This window comes from Anser cygnoides, chromosome 1 (genome assembly GCF_040182565.1).
Source record: "Anser cygnoides isolate HZ-2024a breed goose chromosome 1, Taihu_goose_T2T_genome, whole genome shotgun sequence".
Classification (NCBI taxonomy): Eukaryota; Metazoa; Chordata; class Aves; order Anseriformes; family Anatidae; genus Anser; species Anser cygnoides.
This window is the reverse complement of record NC_089873.1, coordinates 53,720,305-53,746,038: the sequence shown is the minus strand read 5'-3', so window position 1 is coordinate 53,746,038 and position 25,734 is coordinate 53,720,305. Positions and strand designations below refer to the sequence as shown.

At 35.9% G+C, this 25,734-nt stretch overlaps 1 protein-coding gene across 2 annotated transcripts in view; it reads left to right on the top strand.

The window, feature by feature from the left end:
• Positions 1 to 25,734, top strand: part of METTL25 (methyltransferase like 25) — a 68,959-nt gene that overhangs the window by 22,128 nt on the left and 21,097 nt on the right. For both annotated transcript variants that reach the window (XM_066995681.1, XM_066995685.1), the window contains 4 exons: positions 2,635 to 2,779; positions 21,630 to 21,724; positions 24,298 to 24,327; positions 25,448 to 25,521. In XM_066995681.1, the coding sequence (XP_066851782.1) occupies positions 2,635 to 2,779; positions 21,630 to 21,724; positions 24,298 to 24,327; positions 25,448 to 25,521 (344 nt within the window). The remainder of the gene's footprint in view (positions 1 to 2,634; positions 2,780 to 21,629; positions 21,725 to 24,297; positions 24,328 to 25,447; positions 25,522 to 25,734) is intronic.

Sequence of the window (25,734 nt, the reverse complement as noted above, 5' to 3'; positions counted from 1 at the left end):
AACAGATACAGAGATTGTTTTTCTATTTTAATATTAGTATTATTTTGAATATGTAAAGCAGCCTCTAGAATTTATGGAGTAGATAATAATCAGCTGTCAAAGTTAACAGCATAAGTATTAGCACATTCAGGTATTTTACAATTCTGGATATAGATAACATTTAATTATTAAGAAAATAGCTAAATTTACCAGGTAGGCAAGTATATTAAGCACTGGAATCTCAATTTCCCTGAAATTTCTTATTTTTAAAGTTTTATATTTTTCTACTGTTGGTAAAAGTTTGAAAGCATGACAGAAAGTATTGACTATAAAACTCAACGTAAAGAGTTTGTAACGAGTCTTATTTGTAAATAATGCTTTTATATTTTGTCTTTCCAGAGTTACCGTAAGTTCATTTAGTAATCTGTTAGCTGACAAGGATTGTGTCTACACAAACAAGCACAAGCTCAGCTGCTTAAAAGCAATGGTACAAGTCTAGAAGCTGTATGGCTGGTTAGTTGCTGTGCCTGAGCTAACTTACATTGATTGTGTAGATATATTCAGTTTTTTATGGAAAGATGAAAACTTGTATGTGTTCAGGGGTGTAATTCATTTCTAATACAAGACCACAGGTTTGTGTTAGTTATGGAGGAGCTGTTTATGCTCCTGTAAAACAGTAGGTGAAGCATATGCCTCTGAATTTGCACAACCGGTTTTCATCTCCGCTTAGCATGTGATTTGTATGATATAAAAAGCAGAAAAAATACTACATCACTGCCTGTCTTTAAAAACATTACTGTAAAAAGTTAAAGCTTTATTGTGTTAAAAAAATAGTAATCAAACTGCACGCTGTGTGTGATGAATGTGTATAATTAAAATACCTAAAAAGTACAATCATTTAAATGATTCTAAAAGTATTCTGAGAATATTTAGAAATAAAATATTATTTTACAACTAGTTTTACAAACATCAGCATTTTTTATTTTAACCATAAATTGATTTTTTTCTGAATTTTTCCTAAGCTGGGGAAAATGAGTATTTACGAATTTATACAGTAAGTTCTGAAAATTATTTGAATTGCTGATGAAATATTGGGATAGAAATGAATGTTTGTATGTAGGCCCAGGACTAATATTGAGATATCAAATTTTACTACACTTAAGCCAACAATCCAGAAAGTACTTTCAGTTATACCCAGGCAACCTCAGTGAAGTCAGTGATTGTCCAGAAGTGTACCTGACACAGACAGACAGATTACACTCATATTGTTCAGAAGTTTTGAGCACACTAATGTTCCATGGACATTGAATGAATGTCATGTGGGAGCCACTCCCTTTCACCTGAAAGAATCTAATTTTAAAGCAGCGGTTTAACTGCAGCTTTTGCAGGTGCGTATCTTCCATTAGCGTCCAAACTTCATTATTGTTCCACTCTATTTCATGTGGAAGAAAAGATTTGTGCAATGATGAGCTGAAGCTGGCTAACAAGCAAAAAGTCTTTTAAGAACTAAGCTGAAGTGGAACTGAACTTTTGCCACCTAAAAATTTTGGGTGCTAGGGCAATGAGAAAGCAATCACAGAGAAGCAGCACAAGCAAAGTGGAAGGTGAGAAAAGTCATGGGAAGAAGAAAAAAAAATCAGAGGGAAAAAAAGGAGACACGTACAAATACTATACAATACGGAAAGAAAAACAAAGTAATACAGAACAACAAAAATAGACGTGTGCAAAATGACTGCAGAAGGGCACTACAATTGAATGTACCATGGCTGACTGATAACCATTAATGAATAAGACTGAAATTCAAAGCAACAAGCACCATGTTTACCATGTAGATTTCAATAAATAATTCTGGGAGGGAAAAGTCTTGATCTGAACAGTGAGAAGAGGGTTGATTGGGATGGAGAAATTGAGAGAAATGGGAAACTGAGGAAAAAGGAAAGCAGAAAGTAGAATGGGCAAAACAGAGTATCTGAAGTTGAAGTTCTTTGTTTTTTGTTTTAGGGAAGAAAATACCAATCTGTTGTTGAATGATAGTATGCACACTGCAAAACTGCGGTACAACTACAGTTCTGGAAATAGCAAAGCAGATGGAGCAGGGCCTGCTCTTCATATTACACTTGTACTTAGGGAGTGGTTTTGATTTCATCAGTTCAGAGTAGCAGAAATGCCACAGATAGGTCCATCTGTCTATGTTATGGTAGACAATCTGAAGTAAGAAAAGCAAGTATCAGTAGTAGTAAAAATTATAAGAGGAAAGTGAGGAAAGATGAGACAAAATGGCCAGTGTCCAGTCATCATGTAGATGCCCCCTTCCATGCAGTTAAACCAGCTGCTGTTCACACTCAGAAACTTTTGCTTCCTCTTGGACACTGAAGGTAAAGTATAGAGATGCATAGTTCCGTAGGTGAACAAAATGCTGAGCAGTCTTGTTCCCCATAAAGGAAATACACTGTGTTTTCTTAGCACTGAAGTGCTTTTATTGTTCCTAGAAAAATTCCAGAAGAGAACACCAGGAGTCGTCATGGAGTTGTATATTTAAACCTTACAAGTGAATAACCATTTGCAGGATGTTTGGGTTTTGGAGTTTGTTGTTATTCATAGTCTTTCGGTTGTACAGGGAGATGCTTTATTGTTGCTTTTTTTTTTTCTTCTTAGGACTGTATAATGGTGGGTCTGCATACATGTGGTGATCTTGCTGCAAATACACTACGAATATTTACTGCCAAGCCTGAAATCAAAGCAGTTTGCAGCGTAGGCTGCTGCTACCATCTGTTGTCAGAACAGTATGAAAACCAAGAAGGTAATTCTGAGTTTAATTTGTGGCTGCCAGTTTGCATGTTGAGAATATTATACCTTTTAATTAATAACCTCCTGATGTTTGTTCCTTTCCAATGGCTTATTTAATACTGATTTTAATTACTTTATGTGGGTATTTCACTCCCGGATGCCCTGTAGCTTTCCTGTTATGCCAATATTGCTAATATTCTTGCTGAAATTAGGGACATTAATGCAGAGTGTTTTTATGTGGTTATGAATACAGCTGTTTTTATTCCATTACTTCACTTGTAAAATGTTGAGGCTTTTTTGGTCAATATGTTTTCATCCTTTTGAAATATTTTGTACCAGATTTTGCCTTTGGCTGTCGGCATGCAGCATCCATTTATGTTGAATCGTACGTGTACAACTATAAGCAGAATTAAGTCCTTGTAATGTGAATTATTACTCTAAAAAACATTCATCTGAGCGCTTTGCTCTGGGGCTTTGCCAGTTTAGAACATTATGGAACAGTACGTTTAACAGTTTTTCTTGGGGTGACGAGCTGAAAATTATTTGGGGATTCACGCCTCAGGCAAATTTTCCTTCGTTTTTACTATTTCAGATAGAAAGCTAGTATCTTTAGCTGAAAAATAAATTCTTTACCTTTCTGTACAGCTTTCAAACAGCAGAGAGTTACAGATTGTCTTTGCACAAATGTAGTGAATGCATGCCATAGTAGATGAAACTGATGGATTGCTGGGTTTATCATGAAAAGCTCATGCTGTTTCTGTTGTCTAATGTTTTATAGTTAACAGTGATGGAGTCATTGCTAACGGAAGTACTATTGTCTGTTTGGTTTAATACTTCGTGTATATCAACTTGGAAGCAATTTGGTATAAAGTAATAATAAAGGATATAGACTACAGCTAAAAATTGTCACTTTCTACTTCAACATCCAAATGCTGTGTTTTCCCTAGAATTTTCTACAACATCTTCTGCTATTATTTCAAGCAGTGTACAGATTAACAGATGCATTAACATTTTAATTTCTATTTAGCTCATTTGTTTTGAGCTAATGCATAATGAAAGGCATTAAATATCTGGCTTTCCTGAGCAAAGTGCAATGTAGCTGAGCTCTCTAATGACCATCTGCTGAAGTCTTAGAAACTGATCACCATTATCAACCAAATTTGAGAGAGAGGTGGATTGGCAAAGTTTATTTCATCTCTTTCAGGGAACTTCATGGACAGAAAGGCAGGAGGAACTCAGCTGACGTTCTGTAACAGTTGGCTGCTTGGCCAGCTAAGGCATAGCTCTGGATTGACCACAACACATGCTAGCTCTTGCTTGTTTTAGTGATTTTTTTTATGTTGCTCAGGATAGATCTGCAACAATTTTGAAAGATTTTACAGTGTATTATTTTAATTATTTCACAATACTTCAAATTAACAAAAGAAAAAGGGGGGGGGGGGGAAGATACAATTGAAATTTATGTTCCTATATTTGCATTATAGAAACACAATAAATAAAAAACATACAATTATTTTTACATCAATGTTTTAAAAAACTGAGCTTTTCAGACACCTGTGATTAAGTTTGTGTGTCTCAAACATTTGGTTATTTCATGTTATTGCAAACACGATATAACTTCCTGTTCTAGCAGTGGGATGATTACTTTTTCCAGACCAGTGCATAAGGCTTTACTAAATTATTATCATTCAGACACCACTAAAGGATCAGCTGTGATAACCTCTTATGCATTCAACTAAACAGATGTCCATACAGTGATAAGAGATACTGCAGTTTCACAATAGCATGGAAGTGAAGCCAAATTGTGCGTTGGAATTTCTAGCTGTTTGATTTTTCTCAACATGGAGGATACAAATTATAGAATCATAGAACCACAGAATATCCCGAGTTGGAAGAGACCCATGAGGATCATCAAGTCCAGCTCCTGGCACCACACAGATCTACCCAAAAACTCAGACCACATGACTAAGAGCACAGTCCAAACGCTTCTTAAACTCCAACAGGCTTGGTGCTGTGACTACGACCCTGGGGAGCTAGTTCCAGTGCGCGACAACCTTCTCAGTGAAGAACCTCTCCCTGGTGTCCAGCCTGAACCTCCCCTGTCACAGCTTGACACCATTCCCTCGGATCCTATCACTGGTCACTAAAGAGAATAGATTGGCACCTGCCCCTCCTCTTCCCCTCGTGAACAACCTGTAGGCCGTGATGAGGTCTCCCCTCAGCCTCCTCTTTTCCAGGCTGAACAGACCAAGTGACTTCAGCCGCTCCTCATACGTCCTTGTACAGGGCCTTGTCTAGTCATGTTTAGAATATATCTGTAAGGACAATGATAAGGCAGCCCATTCCAATGTTTGACTATCTTCACGACAATTTTTTTTTCCCTGTATCTATTTGAAGTTTGCATCTTACATGTGTTATCTATTGTCCTTTCACTGTGCACCTCCAGGAGGAGTCTGGCTTAACCTTTTAACTTCCTTTTAATTAGGTAGGTGAATACAGCAGTTAGATCCCTCCTTGATCTTCTCTGCAGTCCTATAGTCCCCACTGAAGTCCTTCGAGTAAGTCAGCATCTTGGTCTGGAAAGCCCGAAGAAGCACTCTAGGTACTCTCGCTCTCACAAATGCTAAAGGGGGGAAATAATCATGTCCCTAACCTGTGAATTACACTGTTGAGCCTTTGAGTCCTGTCAGTTTTCTACACACCTTGTAGTCTACCTGCTGGAATCATATCTTGCCAATTTGGCTATAAAGATACTAAGGAAACCTTCCCGACAGCCTTGCTAAAGTCAAGGTAAACTATAACTACTGCTCTCCCCAAATTCTTGGGGCCAGTCATTGCATTGCAGAAGGCAACGTAGCTTGTCAGTCCCTGATAAATCTCTGCCACCTGTTACAATAACAGAGTTAGTTGGAAGGGACCTGCAAAGATTATCAAGTCCAACTGCCTGACCACTTTCTAAAAGTTAAAGCATGTTATGGTTGTAAAACATGTTATTGCTTTTATTGGATGGTTGTAAAGCATGTTATTGAGGGCATTATCCAAATGTCTCTTGAACACTGAGGCATCAGCCACCACTCTAGAAAGCCTGTTCCAGTGTATGACCACCTTCATGGTAAAGTATTTCCTTTATATCTAGTCTGAACCTCTCCTGGTGCAGCTTTGTGCCATTCCTGAGTGTCTTATCATTGGTTGCCAAAGAGAGGAGACTGGCACCTCCCTCTACATCTTTCCTCCTTGGGAAGTTGTAAAGAGCAATGAGGTCACCTCTTAGCTTTCTTTTCTCTAGACTAGACAACCCAAGTGTACTCAGCCTTTCCTCACAGGACATGCCTTCCAGCTCTTTCCCCAGCTTTGTTGCCCTCCTCTGGATGCTTTCAGGTACCTTACCTTTCAGGTACCTCTTTAATATCGTGGACCCCAGAACTGCACACAATATTCAAGGTGAGGCCACACCAATCAATGCTAAATGCAGCGGGAGAATCACATCTTTTGACCATCTGGCTATCCTAATTGCAGTTTGCCTTCTTGGCTGCCAGGACACGCTGCTGATTCATGCTGGCCTACTGTTCACTGTTCACAATCTCCTCCTTGTTCTTCATGTAGCTGGACATGAATTCCAAGAAGATTTGCTCTGTAATCCTCTTGAGTACTGAAGTTAGACTGGGTGTGATGTTTGCCTTTTTCCTGTCACCAGGAATCTCCCTTGATGGATGTGACCATTCAAAGGTGACAGAGTGTGGCTTTCACATGACACCAACCAGCTCCCTCAGCTCCTGAAATGCATCCCATCTGGTCTCATGGACTTGAGTACTTCCAGTTGGTCCCTGAACCAGTCTTATCTGTTTTGTAGGTAGTGCTTCACTTACCACAGACTCTGCCAGGGAAGCTGCTCACTAATGAGGGCCTTAGGTGGAAAGACTAGTTAGAGTATTAGGATGCAGACTTAGAGCTAGGTCTCTGTGGTTACGGAAGAACTTCCTAAGAAGCAGACAGAACTGTGGAGAATTTGCTGGAACACAGTAAGTCACAGTTGTTTGAAATCAGTCCAATAAGCAAGGGCTTGCCTGTGAGGACACAGTGGGAAGTTCTGTTATAAAGCACTTTATACTTGTTTTATCTTGACTTAGTAGCTTTGAGGATTCTTTGTTTTAAAAAATATAATTGCTCTATTTTATACTTTTGCCTGGTGTAAATGCTTTTTATCTTCTTGAGGTGGTTACTCTTAAGGAAAATATTGAGGCATGTCCATCTAAAACCTCTTCCTATCTTATTCTCCACCGGAGAAAAAACTTCCCAAACTGCCTACCCCCCAGCCCTGCCCCCACCCAAGTACCACATTTTCCATCTTTGCTGCTTCGTATTCTTTAATGTAAATGCAGATGGTTGTTCTCATAAGCCTAGTTGAAGCAGATGTGCCAGCCCACAAAAAAGCTGCTGTGCACTGACAGTTGCCATAACTTGAAAAGTCTGGGCTGTATGTTGCTGGACTGTTATGTTTTATTGAATACCAGAGTCAGTCTTGTTTGAGGCTAGTGAAAAATTGCTTTTTCACTTTGTATTATATGGGATTAAATGATACTCATGGGAAGAAAAATTACATGATTCAATGTCTAACATACCTTTTATATGTCTGAGATTTTGAGTTGATAAAATATCAAGAAAATATTACTAAGCTATTACTGGGGGGCTATTAAGTCACCTTGGTTATCGCAAGGTTTTTTTTTTCTTTCTGAGAAGCTGAATATGAAGACTAATAGCTTACATTTCTATCAGATTCTAAAAATCCTAGATACGGTAAAATTGCATGATTCAGTTTGCCATTGGTCCTTCTATGAATACTTTGGGAGCATTTGATGAAAGTAGATGCCATAGTCACAGTCTTGGATCTTGCAGTCAGTATACAGTATATTCTTCTATGTGTGTATAAATAAGCTAAATTCATCTGGAATTTTCTGTAATGAGACAATTCCAATTATGCTGGGAATAATTCTGAACTCTTAAGAACATGAAAGCCTTTGTTTTGATTTATTAGTAACTACAACAACCAAGAGGAGCTGCGTAATCTCAAATTTCTATTCAATTAAAAAAAGTTGAAGCCAGTGACTTTCAACACCTGTCTTTAAATTTCACTGCTGTTATAAGTAGTACCAAATACTAAACTTCAGTTTATATGGAATATTATGACAGCTCTTGGAAAATTCTAAGTAGTTTTATTTTGGCTTTCTCTAAGGAGAATTGGCTGTTCATGCAGAGATTCTGCTATGGATTAAATGCACTAAACCATTAATGTGATAGATTCCTTTAGGGTTGTTCTTCACTGTTACTGCATCTGGTAGTCAATTACATCAAAGTAGTAAGGATTTTTCGATCTATTAGAAACTTTTTACACAAACTTACTTATGTAGTGAGTCATTATGGCAGTTTTTCTGGAAAAAATCAGTTTGCTAATGATTTTTAGGTTGAAAAAAACCCTGTGCCTCTGATCAGGAACTATTCATGATCATGAATTAATAGAATTTTCAATTCTTGAAAAGTAATGAGGAGTATTAGCAGAACTGCTACCCTGGACTTCCAGAGGGCAGAGTATGGCCTGTTGAGGAGAAAGGTTGACAGAGTCCCTTGGGAGGCAGTCCTGAAGGGCAAAGGCTGGACACTCTTCAAGAAGGTAATATTAAAGGTGCAGGAGCAGGCTATCCACACATGCCAGAAGATGAGCTGGCACAGAAGAAGACTAGCCTGGGTAAGCAGAGAGCTGTGGCTAGAGCTCAGGAAGAAAAATAGGGTTAATGACCTTTGAAAGAAGGGGTGGGCCACTCAGAAGTACTATGAAGATGTTGTAAGGCTGTGCAAGGAGAAAATTAGAAAGGCCAAAGCCCAGCTGGAGCTTAATCTGGCTATTGCTGTTAAAGGCAACAAAAAAAATGTTTTCATAAATACATAAACAAGAGAAGGAGGACTAAGGAGAATCTCCATCCTTTATTGGATGTGGGGCGAACACAGTACTAAGAGATGAGGAAAAGGCTGAGGTACTTAATGCCTCCTTTGTCTCAGCCTTTAGCAGCAAGACCAGTTGTTCTCCAGGTACCCAGTCCCCTGAGCTGGTATGAGAAGCAGAATGAAACCCTCATAATCCACAAAAAAATGGTTAGCGACCTGCTTAGACGTACGTAAGTCTATGAGGCCAGATGGGATCCACCTAAGGGTACTGAGGGAGTTGGGAGAAGTGCTCGCCAAGCTGCTTTCCATTATTTGTCAGCAGTCCTGGCTATCAGGGGAGGTCCCAGTTGACTGGAAGGTAGCAAATGTGACACCCATCTACAAGAAGTGCCATCATGTAGCAACTACAAGGCAACCACGCGATCAGGACTATTCAGCATAGGTTTATCAAAGGCAGGTCTTGGTTGACCAACGTGATCTCCTTCTATGACAAGGTGACACACTCAGTGGATGAGGGAAAGGCTGTGGATGTAGTCAACCTAGACTTCAGTAATGCTTTTGACACCATTTCCCACAGCATTCTCCTGGAGAAGCTGTCTGCTCATGGTTTGGATGGGTGTACACTTTGTTGGGTTAAAAGCTGGCTGGGTGGCTGGGCCTAAAGAGATATTGTGAATCTGAGTTAAATTCAGTTGGAGGCTGGTCACTAGTGGTGTCTCCCAGGGCTCGGTTCTATGTTCTAGGTTCTATGATTCTATGACTTTATGATTCTATTCTTGGGATTTAGGGGAGCTGTTTTAACATATATTCAGCTAGCACATTTCTGGGGCAGTGTAACAGGTGGACTCTGATTATTCCTTAACAGACAGTAACTGCAAATTTAAGACTTTTCTAACTAAGTCTTGACTTTTCTTAAAAAAAGAATTGATATGTTTCTGTATTCTAATTCTCTTCCTCCCATCCTCCATACCCTGAAACACATCACTACCAATCTAGAAAGCAGTGAATTTTTTCAGTTTGATGTCCTCTGTTTTGAGAAAAGAACACACAAGCATTACTATTGCTGAGTAGTTGTGTATAAATATTTCATAATAAAATAAAACATATGAATAGTTATAATTGTAGCTTCAGTGATAGCTGTCTGATCAGAACCCTTTTCTGAAATTAGCCTGAGGACTGCAAATTGTGAATTCTAGCTTTTGTAAGGATTTCCAAAAGCAGGTCACTATTCTAGGAAGAAAAAATTAAATGGTAGACAGAGGAATTCTAGAGTTTTACATGAAACTGAAGAAGTGTTTGTCTACAAGGCATTCTGGTAGAAGTCAACAAATCTGTTGCAGAAAAGTAAGAATCTAGAACTCACAAGTTAGGTAAATATAAGCTTTGGCTACATTTGTTAAGCTCTAACTTTTAGAAGATAATGCACATAATGAAGAAAGGCTGGGGATGTTCAGCCTGATAAAGAGAATGCTCCAGGGGAACTTCACCGCAGCTTTTCAATACTTACAGAGGACTTATAAAACAGATGGGGAACAACTTTTTGCTCTGTCAGACAATGGTAGGACAAGGGGGGATGGTTTTAAACTAAAAGAAGGGAGATTTAGATTAGGTGTTAGAAGGAAAGTCTTCCCTTAGAGGGTGGTGAGGCACTGGAACAGGTTGCACAGAGAAGCTGTGGATGCCCCATCCCTGGAGGTGTTCAAGGCCAAGCTGGACAAGGCCCTGGTCAACCTGATCTAGTGGGTGGCATCCCTGCCTATGGCTGGGGGGTTGGAACCAGATGGTCGTTAAGGTCCCTCCCAAGCCAAGCCATTCTGTGATTCTGTGATAATAAAGGGATCTGAAAGGAATGCAAAGAGTAGTTGCAATTCATGTACAGCATTTTATCAGATTTGTGAAAACTGCAGAGGCTTTGAATAAGTTGGAGTCAGCAGACACAAACTTCAAAACTGAATTTTCTAAAGGACTCCTTACACAAACATAATATTACTCCATTCCACTGAAATATGGAAAGATTAGTCACTGTTTTAGAAGTATTAGAGTACAGATGATTTATATGTTGCCTAGCTATATTTTCAAAGATATTCCACATCCCATGTCTTAAAATAGCTATCACTGATACCATGGCAACACAAGAAAACACTCTCAAGCAAAAGATCAAAGAGCTTGATTTCCTTTCCAGGGCATTTTTAGATGTTGCTACATGAAGCATCTTTCCATGAATTTGTGGCAGACCTAACTAGTGACTAAAACCCACATTTTCTATCAAAATTGACCCTGAAGAAAATATGAATCTTGAAAAAATATTAACTGTTAAAGTTTTATGAGCATTAAATGACAACACTACGTATTTAAATTGTAAGGGTGTTTTACAAGTAGGAGATTATAATTGAGAAAGCCAGGGCTTCTATAATATGCAATAACTGAAACATACCCTAGGTTTTAATTTGGAAAATTGTTTAGAAGACAAGTGATGCTACGTCCCGAAATGGAGGATTTTTTTTATTTTTATTTATTTTTTTTGCCCCCACGGAAAATCCCATTTAGTGATGGGATTTTTAGGAAAAGTACAAATTCAAGGAACTGTGAAGTCTTTATCAAAGGAAGATTTAGTCTTTCCCATAAAGGAAAAAGGTCGTTCAAGTTCTTCCTCTCCTTTCTTCAGAACCTTAGAAGTAGACTGAGATACTACTACATCATTGGAAGCCATGAAGGAACTAAAACAGGTTGGGTTGTTTGTGTTCCAGTGTCTTTCAACAGGTTTGTGATTAGTTTAAACAGCCATAGCTTCTTCTATGGATATTTAGTTTCTTAAGCAGTACTGTGGCTTAAGAACTGCATTCAGGTTTTTTCCATGCTTTGTTTCCTTGAACAATCCTTTATAGCTTTATCAAAATGGTAGTCCTGTAACCACTATCTACTTGTAAGAAGGTCTGTATACACTCAAATATCTGCAAAAGGTCAAAGAGATTTGAGATTAAAAATAAAGAAAAGTAGAGATCCATACAAATTATTATCAAAAGAACATACAGAATTACTTTTTACTTTTATAACCCTTGAAAGAAAAACATTTTGTTTGCCTGTGCTGATTAATCTACTGACCTAATAAAGTTATCTGTTAATAACCGTTTTTTTTTTCTTCTGTCACTGTGCAGAACACAGTTACATAGTTTGTGCTTGTGCTCTTTCAAGGAGATTCAGAATACTACCCTAACAATTTCATGCTCTGAAATGGAGTCAGTATATTCAGAACATAATATAAATTACATAGCTGAGAAGAAAACCTTTCTCTTTTTATAATGACTGTTATTGAGATCAAGTGCAAAAAGATTAATCATACTGAGAGCAGAAGAATTACTAAAGCTATAAATCTTTGGTAAGCAAGACTACTTTTCTATTTGAATTGTAGTATTTATAATATTGTTGAGGCACAGTGTCACTGTCTATTTTCTGCTTGTCTGAATAAGTGTTATTCTTCCTGGGCTTCAATAAGAATAGAGTCTGTATGTAGTGACAGCCTTTGTTTGTCAAGAGCAAAGAGCTTATGGTATGTGAACCAAGGCCCGTTTCTCCAGCAATCAGTGAGGACTCTAAAATGAACTCTGTGGAAACAAAATATCATGAAAATGATGAACTACACATGTTTGATATGCCATTGATTTCAGTAACGTGTAGGAATGTAAGAATAGTCTTTTGAAAAATAAATATAAAATAATTGTCTACTTAACTTTTTTAAAACAAAAAATTGCATTATTTCAGCATAAAATCTCTTCTATTGTGCAAATAGACTATACAAAACTAGTCACATAAACACATTTTCATATTTGACAAGGGAGACCAAATAGAAAGCATCTTTCAAACTGAAGTAAAACATAGAATTATTTTGAAAACAAATGCCATTTTCAAATACAGAAAAAATGTCCTATCTTGAAATATATTTTTTGCAAAGTTATTTAATTTATAGACAGATTTAGTGACAATGATTGCATTTTTGTAAGTCTCAGTTTTGTTGCCTTTTATACAGCTTTGTAGCATAATATCAACATAAATATGCAATTGTACATACTCTAATCCTTCATTCTGCAGCATTTAAGCCGGCTACACAACCTGTAGTATTTGAATGATTTCAGTGGGGTTCCTTTTAAGCAGAGTATTCTCAGTGAGTATTGCAATTTCAAAGCCTTAGTAAGAAAAATCTAATGTACAGTGTGACTTTCAAGTGCTAATTCCAACTCGGATGTGCCAGGATTTGTCACACAGAAGACCCCTGATGCATTATAACAACAGTACATCCACTCCTACAGTTATTTAGGTATAGCTCATATTTGTTACAGACCCTTTGCCACTAAGATAAGCCATAAATTTGCCAATTAATGACAGCTGGAATGAAGAGAAGTAGAAGTAGGAGGTATAAAATATGATTCTGTTAACATTACTGGTTACATTAAAAGGATAGTTACGTATTGTATTTATGTATATATTATAATTATTTCTCTTACTTCACAAATGTATGATTTAGGACATACATTTTACTTTTTAAAATTCGTGTCACACCTTGCTAACTGAGTGCCATGAGGGATGTCCAGTAGTACGAAAAAGCAGTAATTGGCTTCAGTGGGCGTTTTTTCTAAGTAAAAGAAGTAGACAAGTCTAGTGTATAAAAAAGCTTTCAGCAGTGTTGAAAAACATCTTTCTTTAGTTTGGAGTTTATTTAAAGCAACTGCAGAATAATGCATTCTCCAGTTTAAGAAAATATTTTTATACATCACAAAATTGAAAAAAATATTTAATTGTAGTATAAAGAGCTTATATAAAAGTAGTCTTCCTTTAGCTTCTACATTTTTAAGGCAGTTTATGGATTTTGTATCCTATAATTCCATTTTATTTGTGCACTGAAGAGAATGTGTGTATTTATGATATTTACCAATAAAGATGACTTTTCTTCCAGGTAATTTAACTTAAAAATTAGAAGTCATTTTCCTTTCCAGTTAATACAGTTATAATTAGCATTTTGCAAAAATGTAATATTTTTAATATTTTATTTTAAATTTTAATTACTATAATATAATGTTTTTACTAGTAAATGTTTCCTTTTTTCGAAAACGGATATTTCTTTTGAATGTTCATATAAGGGGAGATGGCATAGTATTTAATATACCATGTACTATGTATTTCCAAATCAGTGGCCATATGTATTTTTTATCCCCCTGGTGTTTGCATTGGAGTTATAGTGCACCCCATCATTAGAAAGGGTTGGTTTCATGTTTCTGTTGTTGACTTTTAATTTGACTAGTGCTAACTTCCTAGAATTAAGTAACAGTTCTAAGAAGCAATATTTTAATACAGTGTTAGCAAAGAATTTGTTTTAATTTCCTGTCACACCTACTAACCTCAATTTTTATGGCAGTTCTTGGGTTTGTTGGTAGTACCAGAATGAACTCTGTTTTCTCCAGGGAGACCAGGCTTCTTCACTGAGCTGCTCCTGAGCCTAAGCTTGTCATCTCCACCCTCACTCTGCTGCTTTCATTTGTCTAGATTGTAAATTATTAAAGGCCTTTCATGTGGTAGAGAGTCTGGAAGATTGGGGATCCCTCCCTATGATTTCAGCCCCTGCTGAAATGTCAGTACCAACATAAAATTGTCAGTAACCATTTGTTTGTTTTTCACGTGGTGTTTTCCTTGAAGGTTTTTGAATAAGAATAGTTTAATATTTTGAATAAGAATTATTTGAATAAGAGTATTTTAAAGAATCTGATTAGTTAAAAAAGAAAAAAAAATAAACAGAAGAAGGGAAATGGAAAATAATGCCATGTATAGTTGTCAAATGAGCTTAATATTTTCTTCAGATGTAAACTTCTAGGAATGCTGTTTATGTTCCTTGGAAGAAGAAAGGCTCTAAGATACACAGAAGGAGATGCTCCTGATCACAGCTTTTTTTATGGATAAAGGGTGGAGAGGCACTGGCACAAGTTGCTCAGAGAAGCTGTAGGTACCCCATCCCTGGAGGTGCTCAAGGCCAGGCTGGATGGGGCTTTGGGCAACCTGGTCTGGTGGGAGGTGTCCCTGCCCATGGCAGGAGGGTTGGAACAAGATGATCTTTGAGGTTCCTTCCAACCTTCCATTCTATGATTCTACACAATTTGACCATTTACAATATACTCTATGATTCTATGATTCTAAAGGATACATTGATTTTCTAGCAATTTCAAACACTAAAATAGGAATGATGAGATACAGGATAATAAAGAATGAAGGGAGATGGGATGATTTAGTCCTGTCTATTACAGCTGTTTTTGTCTTGACAATCAGTATATCAGTAACTACCCAGGCAAGGACATGATTCCTATGGTTGTTACCTCTCAGGTATTGCTCTTAGCGTTCAACAGCTGAAGATCCTAGTGCCAGCCTTGTGGATTCAGCCGTGTACAGGTTTTAGGTGCCATATCACGTTACTCCTCTCTGTTTGTCTTTGGAGAGAATCCCAAAGTGTTGTTGGCCAACAAGTATATGATTAATACAGAGATTTTTCAATGTGCTTGGCAGTCCCTGTACAATTACCTCACGCTGACAGCTGTGTCTGATCTTCAGTCAGTTTTGCTTTTTCTGTACAATTGGCACTCCTTTAAGTTTTTCTGTGAGTATTTTGTAACTGCCCAGAAGTGGTAAGCCTTCACATACTCTTGCTTTTTTTATACATCTTTTTTGCTTTCTTTTTCTTTCGTGATCATAGGAGATGGTAGACACTCAAGTGCATTGGTTGTGAAGTACAAAAATGCAGTTGAAGTGAAAGCAAAGTTAATAATTAAGTATCTGAACTCCAGGTCCCACACGCTTTGAAACTGATAAAATGAGAAGAAAAAAAAAAAAAAACCCTTTGAAAAACAGCTCCATGAATCAGTGGGAATTAAGTATCTTAAATACACAAATCATACACTGAAGTAGAGGTGCAGGCTGGGGAATTATACTTCATAATCATATTGGAATTTGTAAGTAGGAGAGACAGACTGTGAAGATGAACAAAGATGAGGCATTAAGACATCAGGAAGGCATCAGCTGAAATAGATGTTAATATCAAAATAATATAAGTCAATTAGGAGATGTCACTGTTTTAATGTAATAAAAAAAGAAAATATAGAAAGGAAATTGAAGTTCTTTTAAGAGTACTTCTGCATTAACAGATTACATTGCTACATGCAGTATTTAAATGAGCTGTTACTGATCACAGTTCATAAATAAAAGGATAGGTAGACATTTGTATCTAATGCAATTTTTAAGTGGTGACAGACAAACAAGTATTTAAGCATTCATTACTGGCAAGATAATACTACAGTGATAACTTACTGAATGGTATTATTAAGAACTAGTGATAATACACCATTTTGAAATACATTACAAATTTCTGAAGTGAACATTTTAATAGTAACATTTATTTATTCATTAATACATTTCTGTATTAAAGTAAATGCCAAAACATGATAGGTAAAGTTCATTACAGAGCCTGGTTTCATTCTTAATGGTGATTTTTAAAGGAATTTTAAGATATCTGTCACCACAAACTATTGTGTGAGTGGTTTCATACAGAACTGGCTGTGGGCAAACAATCAGCATAACAGCACTAAATAAACAGAATAATCTCTCATTCTCCCGAAGTTATGTTCTCATGCTGAAACACTTTAAGAGACTGGTGTTTCACAACATTTCAGTAATAAATTGCCTAAGATAAAGTTTAGAAATTAAATAAGCATTGGTTGTTTTTCTAAGGAGAATATAGTTTCTTAAACAAAATACAATAGTGAGTGAAGTGGGGACTTCAGCCTGTGTACTAAAAGCATATTTCTGCTTCTCTTTGCCACATGCTATTCACAATCTGATAAACTTCATTACTAGAAAATAAATCTCATCTGATGTAGTTATGTATACACTAGAAGCTCCTAAAATCTTAAAAATAGAATTAAAAAAATGTTTCAAGGAAGCCAGAATCCTCTATTTTATAGTACTTTGCCTTTTATCGTTACTTATTTGTGTTACTTTCTTTTTAAAAGTGCAGATGAAGAGTTTCAGAACGGACATTATAATAGGTCTATACAGTACCACAAAAGTGAAACAAAGCCCTGTGTTGCTTGTTGTTGTTGCTGTTGTTTTTGTTTATTTGTTTGTTTTTTCATAAATTATTGGGATAGGCATTGTTCTGTGACAATCTGTGTTCTGGACTGTTTCTGCGATGATGAGTTTAAGAAATGGTTTCAATACATTATTTCAGGAAAATTATCTCTAGCAGAAAATAAAGCAGAAAACAGACTAGTTTCTAGTAAGAGAGTGAAAAGACGAGAAGCATAAACGCAAATATGTTTTCATGAGGTGTTAACAAAGGAAAATAAACAAGGAATTACAAGACCATGTGGAACCCTAGTTGAGCTTGTTTGTGTACTACAATTAAACCTATTTCTGTAGATGATCCTAAGAGTTCTTTTCCAACCTAAATGATTCTATGATTCTATGATGTTTCATAGAAACTATATATTGCAATAAAGCTGTGCAATGTAAATTTTAAAGGTTAACATGCTAGATATAATAGTATCTTGCTTAGAGTTGAAGTGCTGTGTAAGGCCTGATATTAAAGACAGCAGAGGAGCTTGTCCCATTCTCTTGAACTATCTTGAAAAGCACTGTGCGTATGCAGAGGGATTAGCCTACAAAATCCTTTCTTTTTATTTGTACTGCCAGATATTTTTTATTTTATCTACTGAAAAAAAAAAGTATTAATAAAGAACATTTGGTATTCTGTATTTGGAAATCCTGTTCCCTTACTACACTTAATTGTTTTGTTAGTTAAGTCTTTAATAAATTTCATTTAAACACTACTGAGTGAGTAAGAGTTTTAGTGGGTCCATGAACAGGATGGAAACAACAAGGCTTGCCTGATGCTTTTTTCTGTATCCAGACAGAATTAAATCAAGATGAAGGAAGTTGTTTGATCTAATTATTTTTTTTTTCTGTGATTTCTTTTTTATTACTCAGTATAATGTTTTCAATATGCCAGATGTCTATATGTATTGTCATATTTTTCACTTGGAACTTAAGTAGCCAGAGGAAAAAACCTTTACAAACAGAGCTCAGAATAGTGCAGGTGCTGCAAATGGTCTATGCCATTACTATCACAGTATTACAAAAATTATACAAAATGGAAGGAGGCTGAAGTCTCTACAAAATTTAACAGCAGTTTATTGAAGGTGCTACACAAAGGTCTAAATAATTAGAGGACAGGCAATAACATATGACTTCCAGGACTGAGTTAAGAAATAAGAAATTCATTCTGACAACATTAAAAATCACTGGTAGCATTGGGTTCCCAGAAGAAGTGGAAAGAGGTAATCTGACTTACTTTATAGAAAATTTGATCTTGCTCAGTTGATGATAAAATATGAAACGGCATTAATTTGAATGTGAAGTGTTTTACCTGAGGCTTTGTCTTCTCCTTTGCTAGACAGTGTTGAGTGAAAAATTCTATGAATATTTTGCAGTTCTGGCTGGCATCTGGATATGTTTGCATTTGTTTCCCATAGTGTTTAATCATCTCCTCCACAGGATTTAAAGTATGTCATAAACCAAAGTCAAGACAGCTTCTCCATATAGTATTTTCTCTTCAAGACCTATGGCATTTCTGCCTGTTAGAGGAGTGTGAGAAATCAGCTGCTGAAAGGTTAGTCATGAAACATCCTTGTGGTTGCAAGAAGACTCAGTATATCCTTGGAGGGATTGCTTAAGTTGTGCTAATATTTCAAAGGATTCTCTGATTGCTGCTTTAAGATCCATAATGTTCCTTTGTTTTTCAAAAACAATTTTTTTCATTAAAAAAAATTGTTATGAAAAAAGTGGTGACAATTTGGAAAGTTCCTGTTAAAATTCTTTCTTGGGGAGAAGAGATGTCATGGCTATCAGAATAATATGATTTACCATCAAAAAAGAATGGTATGGACAGGATTAGTTTGTTTAAATGTGTGCATATAAACAACTCTTCCATGAAGTTACGAATGTTACTGAACTCAGAGGGAAATAATAGAAATTTTTACTGTGGTATTAAGAATTATACATTTCTGTGTAATCTGCTTTGTCTTACCCTGCTGTGTGTTACTGGGTGATTTTGATGAGTATGTTTCGTTACTTTTAGCAGATGTCTCCATTTTGTGGTGACAGTAAAAATGACAGCAAGTGTCTTCAAACTACCTTAATCAGGATTTTATTCGTATAGATTTCCAATGAACCATCCTGTTGCAAAATAAATGAATTAGAGTAAAATTTCTCACGTTGGTTATGATGCTGCTTTGACTCTATCATATTTATTGTGTTCTCTTCCAGTGTAAGAGATTCACATTAAAATTATGTCTGTCACTGTTTGCAGATTTTGTTCTAGAATATGGCAGATTTTTTTTTCCTTTGCAATTTTTTTTGATGCAATATTTGCAGCAATTCCTTTTATTAAATGTGTGACCTACACTTTCTAGGAGGTTAGCTTGGAGGTAAAGTCATAGTTATTTAAGTAATAGGTTCTAGGATTACCCCAGCATAGTTTCAGTTCAGCTCATTGATTGCCTAGAATTCCCATATTGTTAACCTCTCCTGGAAGGAGAATTCTGTCCAGCTGGCTCCTCTGTATTAAATTATGACATGATTTATTAGTTGCTTCATGCACTGTTGATCACTTGGGCTGTTTGCTGTGAAATCTTCCATAGAATACCCATACTTAAAATGTAGTTTGAATGTTTTTAGAGTTTTATGCAGTTTAGAACAGCTGCTGTGTTGTCAGATAGAAGCACAAGACGGTAAATAATGAGCTATATAATATTAAGTGTGTCCAAAAATAGTTAAAGGCATTAAAAGAATTTCCAGATTTGCAAAGTCTAGCTAATAAACTTATAAGCTTTATAGCAGTTTATTTATCTTACCTCTTTTTTTTTTTTCTTTTTAAATCAGCAGTGTGCTTGAGAATCCATTGGATATGGAAAAATAAACAGAACTCAAGGGAATAGTGTAGATACGTGGTCAACTTTGGAAATACACACAAAAAATATAACTTAGAGCGTTAGTTTACCTCCCTTCACAGTTTTAATAAAGAAGATGGTGTTTTGCCTCATTATGTTTTCAAAGATGTCATAAATTGTTCAGACTTATGCATGGGTACAGTGCACTAATATTGAGATTGTAGCTCACTGGGTAGCAATTTTAATTGCCTGGATGATTAGTTTGCCTAGAGAAGAGGGTGTAAATTAGAAGGGATAACTTGAAAAGATTGATGATTTCATCTTTCTAACTCAGTTTGCACATTTTAACTTTGAAATAGTCTGTGTATTATATGTATTTGAAATATTCTATGTAACATGTATTAGAAAGCTTATTGATGTGACCCTTGCAATAGGAACCATGGGAGTCATTGTTTGCTTTCCAAAAAAAATATATGTTTAATAAGATCTTATTATAATCACTGTAGTAGAAATACCAAGAGTTTCATTCCATGTACTGAGTAATTAGACCTAAAGTTAACTAATGTTTGATGCCTTGTCATGAGGCACTTACAAATTATTATATGGTCCTAGTGCTGAAACCACCTGCAATCTGTTTTCACAGAATCACAGAATCATCTAGGTTGGAAGAGACCTCCAAGATCACCAAGTCCAGCCTCTGACCTAACACTAACAAGTCCTCCACTAAACCATATCACTAACCTCTAAATCTAAACGTCTTTTGTCAAATCTAATCTTCATGGCTAAAGGAACTTTCTTTCTCCGTCTGTTAATTATCCCTCATTAACATCCAGTTCTTCAATGGTGGTCCTCAAACCAGTACACAGTCCATAACAATCTCTGACATTTCTCAGGGCTAAAAGGAGAGCCAAGTGTGAGGTTGTCTGCAGAAGATTTCTCGCTCACTGTTAGTGTCTAGAGATCAGTGAAGACTGGGGCTAGTGCTGCAAGGAAGAGGGCTGTATTCTTTATAGTTTCCTATCTCCCCTTTTCTTTGCCTAGTTTCACAAAATGAATTCTGCCTATGTGTTTGTATCCCAGACTTCTGGTAAATTTGAAGAGTCTTATTTCTGCTGTCCTTTTTTTAACCCCGTTACATTGATTTATCTTCAAATATGCCTGAGTCATCTTTCTGTGCTAAAAAGCCAGGATCCTGGCCAATTTATTTTGTTGTTGTTGTTGTTTAAAGAAAGTATTAATTCTTATTCAGTCTTCTAAAAAATCAGCTGGCAAATACACTAATAAAAATTCTAAATGTTTTAGATTTCATCTACATTTAAACCTGAATATTTTGAACAGATAGGCTGAACTTGTAGTTTAGTTTTCTCACATTTTCATTAGTGCTAAACATGAAGAGTTTTGTTGTTATTCAAAATATTAATGGTACTGAAACAAACTGAGCACAGATTGTGATGCAAATGCTTCTCAGTGTTTTGAAGCAACAGCAAGAGCCTTTGCAGCTGCTCATTTCTGGAGAACAAACATTCTGTCTCGCAGCAAAGCACAGACCTTCAGAAGTGAAATAAACAAATACACATTGTTCTGTGTGATGTTTAAAAGATGTTTATGATAGAAGAAGAAACCAACGAGAAGTGGTACTGAAGTCCTGCTGCACAGAATGACTGCCTGCCTTACATCTTGTGGCACAGGCGTGGGGTGCCAGGAGTATTTGCAAGCCCTTCTGTTGTCCCTTAGAACTTCTTTTCAGTGGATTTTTATAAAAAACACTTGAAAAAAAGCACTTTGTGGAAAATCATAATTTTAATACTAATATGATTTTGGTACTGTTTTAGAACAGTTAAGTGTTTCTGCTACCATATGTTTACTGTTCATCTTGCTCAATATGCTGTTTACTCTGTAAGTAAAAGAGCTCATGAAAGCTGTGCCTGTGTTTTTCCCATTTTGCAGACTGCACAGAGGAAGTGTGGGGATTTCCCATGTGTCAGTACTTGAAGGACAAGGGCTGGTGTTGTGGTCGCAATGCTAGAATGTCAGCATGCTTGGTATGATTCCCCTTCTTTTCTTTTTCCTACTGAGAGCTTTATCCAGATGTTATAGGATTCATTGTTTTTGGCTTCTAATCCTAGAGCCATGACTTTAATCCAAGACTCTACAGAATAACATCATTAATGTTGTAAGCATGATGAATTGTATCTAAAAAAATAGTATTGACCTTCCAGCATTATATATTTTATACTTGCTGGAGGCATGAAAAAATGAGTATTGACAGAAATGTATTTTAAGAGTGGACAGAGAGGCCAACCCTTTGCTGAAACGTAAACACGGTAACTCCTTGGGGTAATAGTTCCTGGCCAAGGACTTAGAGGGGAAGAAGGTAATTGTAGAAGGATTGCAATCAGTAACTCCCCCAACGCCTTCATGCTTCATAATATTGAATGTTCTGACTGTTTGAAACCTAAACAAACCCGCCTCTTCCAAAAACTAGAAGAGCTCTAAAATCCATGTGGCTTAACAGACTGGAAACATCTTTTTAACATTGCACCAGGAGATGCAATGCTCTTAACGACCTAGCCTCAACAAGACAGGATGATGAACTGTTGTCTAATTTGAAAGAACAGATATGTATCAAAAATTTTGACCACTATTTCAGTTAGAAGAGTAGTATTCCTTTGCTTTATTAATTTTTAATTTATTGTATTGAGATGAATCATAAGAGGTTCTGGTGAGCTTCTCGTGCTAGCTCTGTGCTTCTGTTGGAAAGAACAGTGTAGACTAAAGACGCGGTATAGGCTAACGTATCAAGGTTATATAAACTTGAGCTAACATGATAATTTAATGCTATCAGAAGTATAGGAGGACGGTTATTTAGTATTTCTTAAGGCTTAAATGTGTTACCCTTGGCAAGGTACAACAAAAAAAAATGTGCTGCTTTTAGAGATGATGGTTGTAAAACTATTATCACAAAAATGCTTTCTAAATAGGAATTGCCTTTTTTTCTTTTTGTTGCCAATGTCATGCAACACCATTTCTTCCTCAGCTATTTCCTTTCTCATTCCCTTTCTTTTGGAAAGGGAAAGTTTGGGCTGTCTTTCAGTAATGGTAGGAGGATAAATTCTGAAGGCAAATGACCCCCAAGAGATCATACTGAACATGCCATATATATCTATTTTAGATTTCATAGAATTCATGGAAATTTGGCAGTTAAAAACTTTTTTGTTGTTTAAACTTTCACAAAAGGCAAGGAGCTCTCCTATGTCACTAAATATTTCTACTGTTACTATGTTTGTAATTCCCTGTATGCATTTTACATGACTAGGATATTCCTCACCCTCTAGGAGGTACAAGGAAGACAGTGCAGTGCAGCTGGGCACCTACCTTCTTCCTAGGGCCAATGGTCTAGCTTGGGGAAACTCAATCTGCTGAATTATTTTAATGTACTCAGCATTATTACATATGTTCTTTATTATGTATTGTTCAAATTGGTTAAAGGGCCAAGGGCCAAAGGGTCTGGATGAGATACTCAGTTTTGGACCCTTCCAGTACATGTTAGAACCCACATCCATCTTTTCTGACGTACACTGTATAAGTTTATACAACAAAGTCAGATCTGGTATTTGGGCAAAGCCATGAATGGAGGAACTGCAACTACTAGGACTGTGGTTGAAGAACAGTCTGAAATAAAAGATCAGTTCTCAAATTAGGAGAAGGAAAAATGGATAATTTAGAGACAAGCAGTTCTATTTGCTGTGGTGGAGTTTGGGGACTAAAGGTGATGATAATCTGTAAGTGGTGAGGCATTTTTGATTTTTTATCTAATTTATTGTAGTGTCAGGTAATTAACTGATTTTTTACCTTAATTTCTAGTGCAGTCTTTACTACTCAGTTGAAAATTTTACAGGCAACGTGTCTTTTCAACTGTGGAAAAACATTCCATACTTCTAATTATTTGTCATTCTTTTTTACTATGGATCATAAAAATCAAGTACTCTCACACCATCATCAGGATTTAAGGTCTGAGGATTTTTTTGTGAAAGATAATGAACAGCATTTTAAACTTCAGTCCCTTTGAAAATTTTATTTTATTTAACTTTACATAAGGATGTTTGATTTATCTGTACACTAGAGTCTAAAAGTATTCAAAGACGTTGTACGTTGAAATAATATTTACTTTAAAATACTGATTATGCAAAGTGAATTACTTGTATTTCTGCAGAAACAGAAAATATAAAACAGAAATATATAACATTGCATTTATAACATAAAATGTTTAATTATAATTATATAATATAAAAACAGAAAAAAAATCTTTTTAGCACTTTCACATGAAGTATTTCTCTGAAATTCTTTTAGAATACTAAGAAAATGAAAAAATTTTGCGCACATCTATTTCCATTCAGTTGGTTATCATCACGTCTCCTATAAATAAACCAAAATAACAGGAATGAGCTGATTATGAGTCCCTAAAGGTATTAACACTTTAAAGTGTGCAAGCTCATGTTATATCACACCATTAATCTTTTAAAATGTCGTATCCTCTGACTTTTATACAATGTGTTTATAAAATGTTCTGATAAAGAATAAACATATCAGCAATTTAATTCCTTCACTTTTAAAGGCTTTGGAGCGAATTGCAGTTGGCCAAATGGTAAGTAATATTGTTTATTTTAACCATTCTAAGATAAAATGTGTTTTTCCCCTTTGAATGCTCTCAATCCATGACCTTATATTGAACTTCTGAATTTCTGGAATCTAAAACACTAGCATACACTACATCAAATCCTGATAGATAGCATGTGTCATCACAAAATTGCATTTTTATTGCTGCAATTGTACCTAGTGAATCTGTTTTCTTTTGACAATTAAGAGTCTGAAAAAAAGCACAGCTTAAAATTTAAGACATTAAGATACTCTTCCTAACTTCTTGCACTATCTTTCAGCAACTACATAAATTCAGTCCAAATGTCTTTCTGATATCCCTGGTTTGGATCACTCTATCCCAGTGTTATATCAACTAATGTAAAAATAGAAATTGTTATGACAAAAGCTTGAATCTGTAAGAAACATCATCATTCTCATTTTTAATCCCTGTATTTTTTTTTTCTCTGTGAATACTTTGAATTCTTGTTGTGCAAGTTATCCTGTCAGGGATGGTGGACACCAACTGTGCAGACAGTTAAATGACAAGGCAGAGAACTCTTCTTTCTGTATGTAAGCCCCCTGATCCCAGTAGTATTCTACTGTAGATGCATTTTGCCATGAATTTTAAATTGGCAATTATTAACTAATTTTTTGCAAACACAAAGATATGGAGTTTTCAGTGTATTCTGTTTTTAATAGCATAGTACTTTCTGCATGGTTGAGACTACAGTGTATGATGATTCAGCTAGGGAATTATTCCTTTGTCTTTAAAACAGTTTAGGTAAATTGTTATATTTATTTTGCATAGTAGAATATGGATCACGATCAGTATATTTTTTCTCTGTTCTTTTTCCCTCTGCCAACCTTTGAACTGTACTTCAGAGTCCGAGTTTCTTTTTTTTCTCACGTTCATGGTTATGTTAGACTCTGACCAAAAATGTAAATTTAAGCGGGTGCAAGAACGTTAGTAAATTGTCCCCTTAAAGTTGTTGTGACTGATTGTAAAGAATGTAAGCCAATATGTAGTTAAGGAAGCCAATACTGGTTTTGTTACTCCGATATTAATTTCAATGCCAATTTTAAATCCTTGCTGTTGTAATGTATTTATTGATTTATTTATTTTGTAGCTGCCTACAGATTCATTGTTTTATCGAGCTGTTCTTCAGGTTATTATAGAAGAAATTTATGGTGTCACCAAAAGGTAGGAAGCTCTGAATTCACAAACCAAAAATCTGATTCTCTGCCATCTCTGTTCTGTTTTTCGTAAGAAGTCATGTTTAAGAATCAGTCTCATAAGACTATAGATACATATTGGTATTAAAATGAAGGATACATTTGTTCATCCACATCACAAATGTATTACCTTTCCTTTACCCATAGCTTAAATAGGTCCTCCTTGGTACCAGATAAATGG